The sequence below is a fragment of the Ursus maritimus genome, unplaced genomic scaffold (assembly GCF_017311325.1).
Source record: "Ursus maritimus isolate PB19 unplaced genomic scaffold, ASM1731132v1 scaffold_18, whole genome shotgun sequence".
In the NCBI taxonomy this organism is placed as follows: Eukaryota; Metazoa; Chordata; class Mammalia; order Carnivora; family Ursidae; genus Ursus; species Ursus maritimus.
Window position 1 is genome coordinate 24,285,105 of NW_024424230.1, and position 15,000 is coordinate 24,300,104.

The window sequence follows — 15,000 nt, forward strand, 5'->3', positions numbered from 1 at the left end:
TTCTTCTCTACACTGGGACTTCTCTTCAGTTTGGCAATCTGCGTATTCGGTTCTGCATTGTAACTAAACAAGGATGAACATAGAGCTTTAGGGCAAATCTTCTAAGCCAACACTGATGGTGACTGTTTCCATTATGCACTAATAGACATGTCGTTCAGCAGGAGATGGGAACTGGAAAATAGAAAAGTCGTGGGATGCTTGACCCAAGTGCAAGAGCTAATGGCTGGGAAAGGACTTCATATTTTTGCTCGAGTTAATTTTTATATCTTTATAACCTAGAAACATATTGAATATTTAGATTGCATTTTTTATTATAATAATATTTTTATTATATTATGTTAGTCACCATACAGTACATCCCTGGTTTTTGATGTAAAGTTCGATGATTCATTAGTTGCGTATAACACCCAGTGCACCATGCAATACGTGCCCTCCTTACTACCCATCACCAGCCTATCCCATTCCCCCACCGCCCTCCCCTCTGAAGCCCTCAGTTTGTTTCTCGGAGTCCATAGTCTCTCATGCTTCATTTTTAAATGTATAGTTTATTTAGAAAAGAGCAATCCTAATTTCCAAAGGGATCATCATTCTGTTCTCTCATCATTTCTGCAGAGATATTACGTATGACATCTCAGTAGAAGCTGTATCGACGATGGTGGTTTTCCTTTCTTGCCAACTCTTCCACAAGGAAGTTTTACGACAGAGCATCAGTCACAAGTATTTGATGCGAGGTCGATGGTATGTTTCTATTTTACATTTTTCTACTTCTTATTGTATAAATCTTTATTTCTGGTCTTGTCCTCTAACCTCGTTATTGTCTCAGCTGTCCAGCCAGACATTTCCTTCTGTGATTCTGTCCACACTCCAAACCCAACGTGTAAGGAACCAAATTCTGCTTTCCTATTTAAACTGTCCATCCTCCCTGCCCCTTTCATCCCCACAGCTTTTCACCTTCTCTGGTGGTTTCCTTGTAGAAGTGAAACTTCGAAGTCCTCTTTCTTCTTTTTCTGCATCATTCTCTATGTCTAAGCACTCATCCAGTCGTGCTTGTCCACTGAAATTATTTTGAATCTTCCCCTTTTCACCAGTCCTGTCGAAACTACCACATCTCTGGGTATACCCAGTCACCCTGTGTTTGGACTAGTTCAGCAGCCTCTTAGCTGACCGCTCCTACTTCCGTTTAGACACATATTCATTGTGTGTTAACTGTGTGCCAGGCATGCATTAGGATGGGGGGCTCTGCTCTTGAGTAGCAGCTTACGATCTCCTAATAGGGGGCTGGGAGTAGGTGCAAAGTACACACACACACGCCTATCTCCTGTTGACACATTCTTCACAGAACTGGAGAATGCAAAACAATTACAAATAAAGTAGCTTTGATTAAAGTTCTCAGGGAGTGGGAGGAGCTTTGTCTTTTTCACATCCTTCTTGTTGCCTTGGTTATCTGTGTGGCACCTTCTTGCTCCCTTGATTATCCCTGTGATACAGTCACAGAATCCTGTAAGGCTGTTTGGAACATACTTGAAAATCACTGGTAATAGAGAAAGAGCCTGAGCTTTGGCTCAGGAGTCTATTACAGAGTTTTCTCTAGATTGCAGGAATTACCACTTGAATTCATGGACACGTATCCCTTTTCACCTGTGTTGTTTCCCTTCTCTCATTCCATTACTTGAAAGAGTAAATATATATATTTATTTTGTATGCATGCATAAATTGAATAATTTCATACTTAAAATGTGTAGTCTTTTATATCATTGCTTTTTAATCCTTGTTTTTCCCTACTGATTCTGTGATACTACCTCCCTTCAAGTACCAGGTACTGTATAATATACTGAATTTATAATATGTCATCTGTTATACTGATTACCAGGAAGGTAACTGGAGCTCGAGAGTTGAAGTGATTTGACCAGCAGCCATGGCATAGAAACAGGAAAGCCAGAATTAAGCCTCAAGTCTGATCTCAGAGCCCACAGTCTTCACTATTATGTGACAGTGCTACGTTTCTTTGAATTGTGCTAATCGCTTTGATATTAATAGATTATATAAATGATATTTATCATTATACAAAATCAGGGGACTTCCATAACCATGAGTTTGATTTTCTTTTTTTCTTTTTGTGTAGTCTTCCATATACCAGCAAACTTGTGAAAACCTTACTGTATAACTTTATCAGACAAGAAAAGCCGCCCCCTCCAGGAGCACATGTACTCCCGCAGCAGTCCGATGGGGGAGGACTGCTCTATGGACTCGCTTCAGGAGTAGCAAGTAAGTCTAATCAGATTTTGTCGGTTCTTTGATGTAGATAGAGCTTGTCTAATTAGTCATAAGAAATTCTGTCCACTTGGCCACCACTGTTGGTTCCGTGGAGCTGGCTAAATGTGAAATAATGGAAGTATTTTAAAATATTTTATCCATTTAGTGCAGTGATTGATGCAGTGAAATGTATGCAAAGAATTGTTTACCTGTAAGACACCACTTTTCAAGAATAATGTTTGTAAATAGGCATATCACATGAATTTTAGCTGTACACGATAAATGTGGTTAAGCTCTTGGAAACTTTGTACTGCTTGTGCTTTGAGGAAATCGGGCTATTTTAGAGGCTTTATTGGTTAGGGTCTTAAATGACTAATTAGGTGTAGTTTTCTTGTTACGCTCAACGTTTCATTTGCTCAGCCACAAATCAGGACATTTTCAAGAGTTTTTTATTAAATTCTGAAGTGGCACAAATGTGGGTTTTATCAGATCGGAAGCAGATTTCATTAACTGCGGAAAACCCTTTCCCACCGGACAGTAAAGCCTCATTTCTGCTTCATCGTGTTGGACACGAAGACACGAGGCATGGCGAGGGTAGCTCTGGCTCTCTCTGGTGTTAGTGTGGTGGACCTGCGTCACATGCAGTCCTAGAAACTGAACTTTTGCTTTCTTCTAAAGGAGAAACAAAAAGCAGACTGGTACTTTGGCAGTTGTAAGGTCTGCCCGGGCGCTCTTAGTAAACTAGCAGTACACGCCGTACCGCGTAGTGCACAGTTGGGCTGTTTGAAGGAATGCTACACGGAGCCAAGTTCCACAGCGAAATTGTGGCTGTGGCATGCTCGCCACACTCAGGGAGGAACATCAGTTTGATAGGAAAATGCTGTCCCATCCTGTTCGATAATGGACTAGGGACTGCATCTTGGAACGTCGTTGGGTTAAGCGACCTCTGTTGACTTTCGGAATTGATCTGTGGGCCAGGCTTTCTAGATTGGCCTTCCCTTGATTTCTTTTAATATTATGGGTTGGAATTACATTTGTGGCCACTCATCGCTTTGTCTTTGGTGCTGAGCAGGCTCCCTAGAATGCCAGACTTGCAGAGGTTCGTGCTCTGATTTGCCCTAGTTTCAGATGAGGAGGCTGTACCAGGCTCCTTCATGGCCTCTGAGGGCAGCACAGCAGTGGCTGCTTGTGTCCCATGGGAAGGCTTCATTAATCTATGAGTATTTTCTTTTTTCGATCATTAAACTGGAATAACGATATAAAAGCTAAGTATTTTCCAATATTTCAGGATGATTGAAGATTTTTTTTTAAAGATTTTTATTTGAGAGAGCGAGAACATGAGCAGTGGGGAGGGGCAGAGACAAAGGGAGAGGGAGAAGCAGACTCCCTGCTGAGCAGGGAGCCCGATGTGGCACTCGATCCCAGGACCCTGTGCCCATGACCTGAGCCGAAGGCAGCCGCTTAACCGACTGAGCCGTCCAATACTTTGCATTTTTTTTTTTTAAGGACGAACATAGGTTCATGTGTTGTGTTTAGTTTTTTTTGGAGTTATGTGTCATCAGAACAATGTCCAGTATGGTGATGTGGTCCCATCAGTACCAGGTGCCAAAGAACTTTTAAACTCTAGATCTGTCCTACCTAGTTAGCAGCGTATCAGAAGGAAGTCCCTAAATTTTCCTAGCTTCCAGTTTTTTTGTCTATTGAATGAGAAGGTCAGGATAGATAATTGCTAAGATGATTTCCTTGTAACTCTCAATGAGTCTGTGGCCTTTTCAGTGTCTGGGGGAGGTGGTGGTGAAAAAATTTAATATTAGTTAAGGACATGAAAATGGACTTACGGGGGCACCTGGGTGGCTCAGTCAGTTAAGCATCTGTTCCTGACCAGGTCATGGTCTCAGGGTCCTGGAATCGAGCCCTGAGTGTCTTGTTCTGTGCTCACTGGGGAGTTTGATTGTCTTCCTGTTGCTGCTTCTCCCCCTTGTACTCTCTCCTTCTCTCAAATAAATAAATAAAAATCTTAAAAAATAAAAATAAAATAAAATGGACTTAAGTGTACTATAGTCATAAGACATTTTATATGGCTTCTTACATCTTCATGAAACTATTCGTATAATGGTATAAATCACAGTAAGAGTGGTTATTCATTATTTCACAGTATGCGACTCAAAGGATTATAAAAAACAGCAAAAGGATGTTCTCTTCCAAATCACAGCTATGTATTATAGGGGGATAAAAAAGGAAAAATGTTCATGCAATTTTGAATTAAGTCACATTCCGTAAAAGTCAATCAGGTTGATAAGGAAATTTAATTTCAGTTGTGTGATCACTTTTGAAGACGTTTTGGTTAGTAGTTAAGGAATTTTCTTACTTTAATATTGGCTTGAGAAAACTATGATTTGGAAGCTCTTCACTGAAAAAAAATATTCCAAAGCCAAATGTAAATTATAAACTCTTTTGGATTATATTTATTTTCATTGGAATTGAGTTTTTCTGCAAACTCAATAGAAAGCATTTCTTTTCATAGCAGTATATGTATGGTACGTGTTGCTTGAATAATTTCCTTTGAAACAGAGTCCCTTATTTTGGAAAACTTCATAGTTTTGGATAGTGAGGCTTTGTTGGCACTGGCAGAGAAAGAGGAGCTTGCTTGTGCTAGGTAAGCAGTGAACCACACGTCTGGACCCTCCCAGGAGTTAGGCAAGGCCTTCTCCAGTTTGTTCTCATTTTTTCAGATATATATTTCTGGTTATTCTACTATTTGTTTCCCAGACTCTAAGCAAGAACTTGTTACTTGTTACATGCCTGATGCTCTCTCCCTTTTCATGTCTTTCCTTGGATTATGTCTTTCACTTAGAATCGTATTTCCTCCTCTCTGACTTTTTTCTGCCCGTCTGTCCATTAAGGGCCATCTCAAATACCACCTTTTCCACGAAGACTTCCTTTTCTCTCCTAGCCAGGTGTGCTCTTTCCCNGTGGCATACTTAACTCTGCTTTGCGTTATGATGACTGTGTACAGACATCATTCTCCATACCTGGGCTCTACATACAATACAAGGAAAACTAACGTGTATAACACTTGAGAGTTTATAGAGCGCTCTTCGTATATTTCACTTCATTCTCATAGCAACCTTGTCAAATACATGGTTTTACCTTTTTACAATGTGATTGATGAAGAGATGTTCCTAGTTATGATTTTTCTAAGATTACTTAGGAAAGAGGTGATGTTGGTTTGCCCTTGAGCTCAGTTCCTTTGACTCTTAACCTTTGTTTACCAGTCCTTTCTCGTCATAACCTGAGTCCTGAGCGTGCTGGCTGGTGCTTGACTTACGTCAGCATGTTCGCTGCCGTCTCCAGCAGGGCACCTTACGTCTGTGGACTGTCAGTAAATACTTGCTGTACGTACTGAAATATACCAAACACTAAGAACTCGTCTACACTCCAGATAGAGTGAACTCAGTTTATAATAACATGTCTGTCATTTATTGAGTGTCTTCTGTTTTCCAGTCACTTTAGTAGCTAAGTTGCATACATGGTTTCACTTACCCTTTATTTTTATTTTTTAACATTTTATTGTGGAAAATTTCAAAGATGGGTAAACATAGAGAGATTGGTAGAAAGACCATCTATCCATACCCATCTTTAAGAACTATCAACATTTTGGGGCGCCTGGGTGGCTCAGTCGTTAAGCGTCTGCCTTTGGCTCAGGTCATGATACCAGCATTCTGGGATTGAGCCCCACGTCGGGCTGCCTGCTCAGAGGGAAGACTGCTCCCTCTCCCACTCCCCCTGCTTGTGTTCCCTCTCTCGCTGCCTCTCTCGCTGTCAAATAAATAAATAAAATCGTTAAAAAAAACAAAACTATCAACATTTTGCTGTTTTTTCCTCATTTATCTGTCTCTCTTTTAAAAAAAAACTTTATTTGGAAATAAGTTCATACATGTATAAAAGTTCCAAAAATAAAAGTATTACAAAAAATTATATACCTTTATCCAGGTTGATTTATTATTACCATTTTATCCTATTAGTTTTGTATCTGTATCCCTTCCCTCCTCCTCTTTCATTCTATACACACACACACACACACAATTTTTTTTAACTATTTGAGGGTAAGTTACATGCATCATGGCCCTTTATCTCTAAATACTTGAATGTGTATTTCCTGAAAGGGGCCATCTCTTACACAACCACAGAACACTTATCAACTTCAGTAAATTTAATATTCAACTAGCCTTAAAAACAGATGTTTCTTTTTTTGTCAGCAAAAATAAGGAAATGGAGACTTCCTCTGCGTTTTAAAATCTACTTTCTTAATATAGGATCATTTGTGTTGCACCAAAATTGAATTTTTATAATTAGGTGTTCATGTAACCAGGCTGCTATCGATGGATCTATCCTAGACTTGCCGTTCCACTATGCAGCACACCCCTGCCCCTTTCAGTTGTTGCTCCTGCAGTATGTGGTGAGTGCTTGCATGATGTTGGGGTAGAAGGTAGTAAATGGATGGAAGAATTATTAATATATTTTAATGACCACTAGTAAGTTGTTGTTGTTTTTTTTACAGTTAATGAGAGTAATGAAAATTACTTATATGGATTTTGTTCTTTTTTTAAAAAATGTTTTCAGATGTGTCGAGTGTGATTTATGTCTTTCACTGGAGGTGGTCAGAATCAATTATACATTAATATATTACTTTACCTGGGAGTACCTGTAATACATGCCAGCAAGCCTCTTCATAGTTTCACAGTACAAGAAAAAATGATTTCCTTCCTCTTTATAGCTTTTTAGTTTAGATATTTCTCTAAAATGCTGGCAAAATGGAAAAAGAACCAGTCTATATGTCACTTTACTATTTAGGGAAGAGTGATACAGTTTTAATTAATGTGGTACTTTTTTAATGAATTGTAGAATTCCAAGATTAGAAGAAACGAGGTTAAAGGTCATGTAATTACTTCCAAACATGAGCGATCCTCCCGGCATACTTTTAAAAAAATGCACATGTGTGTACTCACACCTTGGAATTTCTAAGTCATTACACCTGTGCTTGGGCCGGGTCATATACATTTTCAATAAACATTCTAGACGATTCTGATATAGCTGGTCCATTTCAGCACCACTCACTTGGTCCAGGTCCCTTTCCAGTGCTTGGCTCTGTTTTGCTGTGGGCCCATCATTGCAGACAGTTGAGCCAGTACTGTTACCCACTGAGCAACGTCTCGTGAGGCAGCTCCGATAGTTTCGGCTGACCTTCTCCTCTTGTATTATCTTGGTTTTGCTTTCTGTTGCTCTCTTCATTGTTTTCTGTTGCTGTATCATTTAGCCAGTTTATCCTGAAGTCTGACCATTACTACAGTACTCCAGCACGAAATGGATCAGAGCCCTAAACTCCCTGATTCTGGACACTGCATTTTTAAAAAATTACTCTAGACTCAAATCTCACTCTTTTGGCAGATAATATTCAGTTATTAATAAATTTTTGTTAGTTTTCATCATCTTCATCTTTTCTATACCTGCAGTTTGACGTCCCGTCTTTCCCCTTCAGGCTTTATACATACAACGTTCAGCGTATCTCAAATATAGTTTTGTTAGGTGTGGTATGGTCCATAATATCAGCTAAAGATAAGATTTGCACTTACTTTCAGCCCTGGATCATCATTAAACACATATTTTGGGGCTTCCTCCTTTATTCAGGGCTATGTCCTTGTCACCATATTGGGACCGGATGGACGCGTTGTGATTCCTTTGTGGAAAGCAGGCCATTTCTGTAGGCGGCACATGTAAAACAACAAAGAAAATTAAGGTATCAAGGGATTTTGTGACCTTTCTACAGAGACTAGATTTCATTTCCTGGAATCCTAGGGAGGATTACCAGTGAGCCAGTAGCCGTTTTTTTCCCATTTCCCAGGCAGCAGACGTTAGAGTTCATGAGGATTCCCACAGTTTCCCCTGACCTGTAGGACTTACCCACAAGGATCTCCATGAGGCGGGAGCTCGCAGTCCCCCAGTGGCAGGAGGTGCTGGCCAGGCCTCTTGTGAGTTCACACCAGGGCCCGTGGATTGCACCACGGGGACCTCTCAGCGGCCTTCTCTCGCATTCCTGGAAGTCCTTGTGGATGAGGGGAGATTTCCGGAGCTTGATATTGAGACTCAGGTGATTTGTGATGGAGTCCCAGCTTAGCATGGATCCTAGACAAATTCTTTAACTCTTTGAATCTCATTATCCTACTTTATAAAGCTGATAATTAAGACTTTTTTCCCTACCAGGTTATTGTGAAGAATAAATGAGATGTTGTGTATAAAAACACTTTTAAAACTATGCACCATCTATCCTCATGTAAATAACTTTTCCTTTAACCTGCATTGAAGCTCTGTGGCTTCTTGTTAAAATAATCTAAAAGAAAGTAAATTTAATTAGATGAAATGAGTGATCAGAAAATCTCTGATAAACTTATGTAAGACAGTTTAAAAATTTAAGAGAATATCTTTTTGGTCTGTTCAGACTTTAAAATTTATGTAAAAAATGTTTTGAAACACCAGCCATGTTTTTGCTCTTTCTCCAACTGGCTTTTCATTTTATGTGGTGGAGAATTTGGCCAATGACAGTCAGAAAGGAAAATTTGATTGTTGAATAGATACTGCCCACAAGGGATTTCTCCTTGCTTCCTAAATGAACTTGTCTTGACAACAATTGCTATGGTACCATTTCTTATTCACTAATTTAACTGAAATGATTGTATTTTCTTTTTAATTGTTTGTGAAATTAGCCAAAGATTTTAATATAAAAAGACTTAATGCTGACCTAACTTGAATTGTGAAAAATATTTCAAGCATTCAACTAATCAAAGATATCAGTAGTATTGGTAGTCTTAGTTATCATTTGTAAAGCAATTGATACTTAATTCTTTAATCTGTAAGTGTGTCACCTCCCCTGTTAAAGATGTTCTGCAAAGCAAATGACTGAAAACCCTTACCTCTCTGATTTGTGATGTGATGGCACAGGGTGCGTGGTAGTGACAGATAGATCACCTTGCTATAACAAAATACCCCAGCCTGGATGGCTTGAACGACAGATAGCTGTTGCTTCAGTACCAGGGTCTGGAAAAATCTAAGGTCAAAGTGCTGGCAGGTTTAGTTTTTGATGAGGGCCCTCGAGCTGGCTTGCAGATGGTCAGGCTGTATTTTCACATGGTGGAGAGAGAAAGCTCTAGTGTCTCTTCCTCTTCTTATAAAGGCATTAATCCCAACATGGGGTGTCTACTCTCATGACCTCGTCTAGACCTAATCACCTCCCAAAGGCCTCACCTTCTGTTACCATCACATTGGGGTTTGGGACTTTGATATAGGAATTTTAGGGGGGCACATTCAGTTCATAATAGGTATTAAGGTCATCCTGGAATTGCCCTCACTGAAATTCTGTGTGGGAGGCCACTGGTCTCTCGTAGGTTGATAGCTAAGGCATCTTTCAGTGCCAGTCATTCTTTGTTTTAAACCACAGTCCTGCTTATGGTGTGGCCAAAGCAGATCACTCACAGCCTATCCCAACCTCACAAATGTGTGTGTGTGTTTTAAGGGCATTCCAGAATGTATAAGGAGCCCCTCCAAATATAATTCTGTGATTGAAACAGATTATTTTCGGGCACGTGGCTGGCTCAGTTGGTAGAGCATGTGACTCTTGATCTTGGGGTTGTAAATTCAAGCCCCATGTTGGGCATAGATTACTTAAAAATAAAATCTTAAAACCACAACAACCAGAAAGAGATTGTTTTCTTTTCTGATTTTGGAGGCTACCATTTACATTGACCTTTGGAGGGACTGGCTCTAGATTTTGATAATTGGAATTATAGAAGAGACTGGCTGTTGGTATCAGGCAGACCTGGAACTGAATGCCAGTCCTGCAGTCTATCAGCTAGGTGTTCTTAGGCTGTTTAACGTCTTAGTGACTCGTATTAGTCATGGTAAAATGAGGATAATGACTTCCTTTTAGGGCTGCTGAGACAATCAAATGAGCAAAAGAGCCAGATACCTAGCAGGTACACAGAAATGGTCACTACTACATAATGAACATTACATAGTAATATTGAAAAGATAACTTTTGTTTAAAAAATAGTTTTGGGAAAAACCAGTGATTTTATAGTGATTTAGTAGTTTATTCAGATCTAATGTAAATAAATTATGAAAATATATGCTATTTGGTTTTTAAAGAGACTTCAGATAGTCACCAAAAGAATTACTGATTATGTTGAATATTTAATACTGTGAGAAAGAAAAACATAACATTTACTTAGTTTTTCTTTTGATGCTATCCTTTTTTGACCTTGTCTTTTCTTATATTTGCAAGCTTTTTAATTGCCCCTGATGCCTAAAAAAAGAGTAAAGCAAGGAAGGGTTGACCTTGAAATTTCTTGTATTTTTTTCCTTGTAAGACAAAGCTGTAATGTGATTATAACTGACTATTTAATGTTTTAAAGAGCCAACCCTAATTAAATGTGTTCTGCCAAACTGCGCTTTCCGTCACAAGTACTGAGGTTTTACACAATAACTTCTGATATATGGCTTTTCCATTTGAATGAGCCATCAAAAATGTTTTTTTTTCCTTTGCTTGCGGTGGTGGGTGTCGCAGCCAAATTATAAGGCCAAAGTCGTGATTATTTGTTTAGGCAAATGCTGTAGTAGAGAAATTAATAAAGTAGAATTTGAAGATTAAAACTCCTATCTCTCCCGGTTACTTTTATTGAGAAAGTTATTGAATTCATTACGAAAGGTATGCTACGCGGTAGTTGTAATTTATTTTATGTGATGGTTATTTTTCTATTCAGTTTTGGCTTTTTCTGGGCTGACTCACTGAAAGAAAGAAAAACTACAGTAAGAGAAAAAGTATGTGGCACACGGAAACAGGCATAGTTGTGAAAACATTTCTAATTAAAGCACTTTGAACTTTCAGAAAAAGAAAGTGCTTTATAAACAATAATTATATTCTCAGTTCACTTTTACTTGGAATGATTTGGTAGATTTTATATACCAGGTGAAAGAATGGCTTTTTCCTCCTCCTTAATTTTCAGGGCTGAACTTATTTTGTGATTTATAAACTAGAGTTAATTTCATTTTGCTGGTTCCTTGGAGAGGTTCCGTGCAGGGATACGTGGAACATTTAGATTAGTATCCGCAACCCAAAAGCCTGTATGTAGTTGTAGAGTAATAACATAAGCTATTTCACTTTTAATTGTTCTCTGAAAAAAATATCATTTCAGATTTTAGACTTTTGAGAAAGTGTTTACTAAATGATATTCATTGGAAGTAATACAGTGTCAAAATAACAGTTTTGACTTCTCTTTTATCCTCATAATTTGCTGACAGCCACTCCTCAGGAAGTTTCCAGAAATGGCTTTGAAAGTCAGTATGCCAGCCCTCTATGCTCATTTCCTTCTCAACAGATTGGAAGGGAAGATTGAGGCCTCTTTCATGCTACAAATAGTTGGGAAACAAATTCATTCATATTCACAAGGAAGATTATAGAATAAAGCAGTCAATTTCAGATGAAATCCTAGGAATAAATTTCTGAGGCTTGCTATACGTGTTGTTTATTAAGCACTGATTTAACTTGTTTTTAAGACTTCTGTGACATAATTTATTGTATTGTGGAATTTAAAAATATTAAAGATTTGAAAAATGAGAATATTAAAATTGTGGCATCCCAGTTTTTTGAGAAGGTAAATCTTATTTCAAAAATGAAGCAATTAAAATGGATTTGCTTTAAAACTTTAATTTTATCACAGTCAAGTGAGTGTAACTTTTATTAAACAGCTGTTTTAATTTACATTAATTTCAGCATGGATGTTGGACCAAATTCAAAGGCTGATCTATTTAAGGTTACTTGCTGACAAAATTTGTGAATGGTAATAAAATGCTCATAAATTATATTTGTTATAGTTTTGAGACCACCTTTTACCTGAGTAAATAATAAAGTTTAGCGTTAGGAGTTATTCAAAGACTCCCTTTTAAAATGTGTCTGCAGCTTACTTTGAAAGTTTTGTATCTCTCTCAGCCTTTCCCTTTTCATGAAAATGAAATGATGATTCCTTGCAGAATTATAGCAAGTAGCTCTTTGTTTTTCTTCTCTTGTACTTATTTATAGTCTTTGTGAGCCAGACCCTGGTCCTAGAAGGCTCACTGAATCCAGTTGGATGAATGGTGGTGAGCAAGAGGGAGGTACCATTCGTTGTGGAGCCCAGGAGTGTCCAGACTCACTTCTGCGGGACACAGGGGCCCTGCCCTTGACAGAGGTCAGGCAAAAGAAAGGGAGGGAGAGAAGCAGCCAGCCGTCCTCCCCAGCAGTGTACAGGGGGGAAAGACAGATGTGAGCTGGAAACCAGGCCCTGCCTTTTACCAGTTGTGTCACTCTGATTCAGTTACTTAACTTCATTGAATCCTAATTTCCTCATTTTCAGAATGGAACTTAGAATCTCTTTACCAGGTGGGCTTTTGTTACATTGAAATAACATATATACGACAAGTAGTAAGTAAGTGTCTAGAACATGCTAAATGCTAAACCTGCCATTTACCATTTATCTTCATCTTTTCTCCCTCCTGTCCTGTGGCAATTTCTCTAGTTTTCTAAACACCTTACGTACTATTGTCTTAAGTTTCCTGTTCCCTCAGCCTTTCTCCTTAAAAATTAAGGCCTCCCCCGCCCTTGCCTAGATGATTAAAAAGGATAATGAACACATGGAGCAGCATCCTCTTTAACATTCTTAGCCATAACTTTGTCCAACTGGAAGCCTTGCTGGCTCTCAGTACCATTTTGGGCGCCACTTGGTGCACAAGGAAGCCAGATTGAGATAATTTCGCAATTAAAAATCCATAAGTTGCTGAATTATATATTTTCGTAGTCTGACGTATTATACTTTCACAATCCTGATTCTATGGATTGAGGGTGAATGTGGGAATATTTTAAACTTGTCTTTTTAAAACTTTCTAATAAGACTTCCTATGTGTTTTTGATGTTAGTCAATTCTTTTTTTTTTTTTTTAAAGATTTTATTTATTTATTTGACAGAGAGAGAGACAGCCAGCGAGAGAGGGAGCACAAGCAGGGGGAGTGGGAGAGGAAGAAGCAGGCTCATAGCAGAGGAGCCTGATGTGGGGCTTGATCCCATAACGCCGGGATCACGCCCTGAGCCGAAGGCAGACGCTTAACCGCTGTGCCACCCAGGCGCCCCTGATGTTAGTCAATTCTTGACCCCCAGTTTATCTTAGAAAATATAGAGAAACTGACAGATACCAGCTTTAAGAGAGGAGGTCTTTTCAATACTAATTATTCTAAAGTGTAAAGCTTTCCAGAAATATTTCTAAAAGTAAAAATAATTTTGCCTGTGTACATATTTATATTGCTCACGAGATGGTGCTGTTTGAATAAATAACAATTTGTGGGTTTATCTATTGTTTACTTTTCGAGACCATTTCTAGACTGTCCCAGTTTGCTTCGCTACCACAGGAGTCTTCCTACCTGAGTAGGAAGCCATTGGAACCATGGTTGTATCTGCTAGCCATCCCACCAGAAGCAGAAAGAAAAATGGCTTCTCTGTTCCTTTCCCTTTCCCGTCTCCTGCCAGTGTCTCCCATTGTCTGCTCTAATCTGAAGCCAGCAGGCAAAGGAGTTTGGAAAATAAGAGCTTGTAGGTTTTGGCCCCCTACGCTACGGATCAGAGATGAGAGGGGTGGAAATGAGAGCCAACAGACAGTAAGTGGCTACTATTGTGATCCTTCTCTTACAGAGATTATTTAATTTTCTCGAAGTCACAAGCCAGTAGGTGGTGAGACTGGGCTTTAAAATTATGTGTGGCTTCAAAGCCAAAGATGTTTTCATAATACCATCTATCTTTGTCCATACTGTATGCTGTATGTGTGTAAGCTAGCTATATATGCCCGTGAGTGTGTGTTTATAAAAAATCTTTAAAACATTACTGCACAAAGAGCATTAGAGGTAATGAATATTTAAACAGATAAGCTATAATTCTATCACTGTGTAACAAATCAGCTGTTTCCATTTTTTCTCATTCTTTTTCAGTCCTTATCTCTCTGTATATGTATATATTTGCATATAGCAAATTAAATGTTAAAGTAGGAGACACCTAAGATGTGCAAATACTACCAAGTTTTATTTTGTCATTAGGGTATATTATGAAAATAAAATAGCATTCCTATATACTTGAGAAGTTTGATTCCTAACGAGGAAAGGTACAATTTAGATCCAAGTGGTAACTCTTGTTAATTTCATTCCTGACTTGGTCAAATCAGGAAGCAGGCAGATTCTTGTCATACTACAGCCAAAGTTATTTACCTCCTCCTTTTGCTGTATGATGAGTAGCACATGCTTTGAGGCATCCTGTTGCTTGTGTGGTTTTTTTGTTGTTGTTGTTTTGTTTTGTTTTTTTTTAAAGATGTCTAGGGGCTCCTGGGTGGCTCAGTCAGTTAAGCAGCCGACTCTTGATTTCTGCTCAGGTCATGATCTCAGGGTCCTGGGATTGAGCCCCCCATTAGGCTCCATGCTCAGTGGGGAGTCTGCTTTCCCCGCCTCCCTCTTTCCCCATCTCCCTCTGCTGCGCCCCCGTGCATGCGCTCTCTCTCTCTCAAATAAATAAATCTTAAGAAAAAAGGGTGTCTTGGTAAGTCTACCAATGTTTCTGCCAGTTCTCATGTTGTTCATAAACTCACTGGTTTATCTGGACACAGTTTCCCCTGAGCTAAGTTACAC

At 38.9% G+C, this 15,000-nt stretch overlaps 1 protein-coding gene across 1 annotated transcript in view; it reads left to right on the forward strand.

The window, feature by feature from the left end:
* DYM (dymeclin) overlaps nt 1-15,000 on the forward strand; it is a 322,063-nt gene that overhangs the window by 93,242 nt on the left and 213,821 nt on the right. The window contains exons 7-8 of the mRNA XM_040632527.1: nt 613-738; nt 2,123-2,265. Of these exons, the coding sequence (XP_040488461.1) occupies nt 613-738; nt 2,123-2,265 (269 nt within the window). The remainder of the gene's footprint in view (nt 1-612; nt 739-2,122; nt 2,266-15,000) is intronic.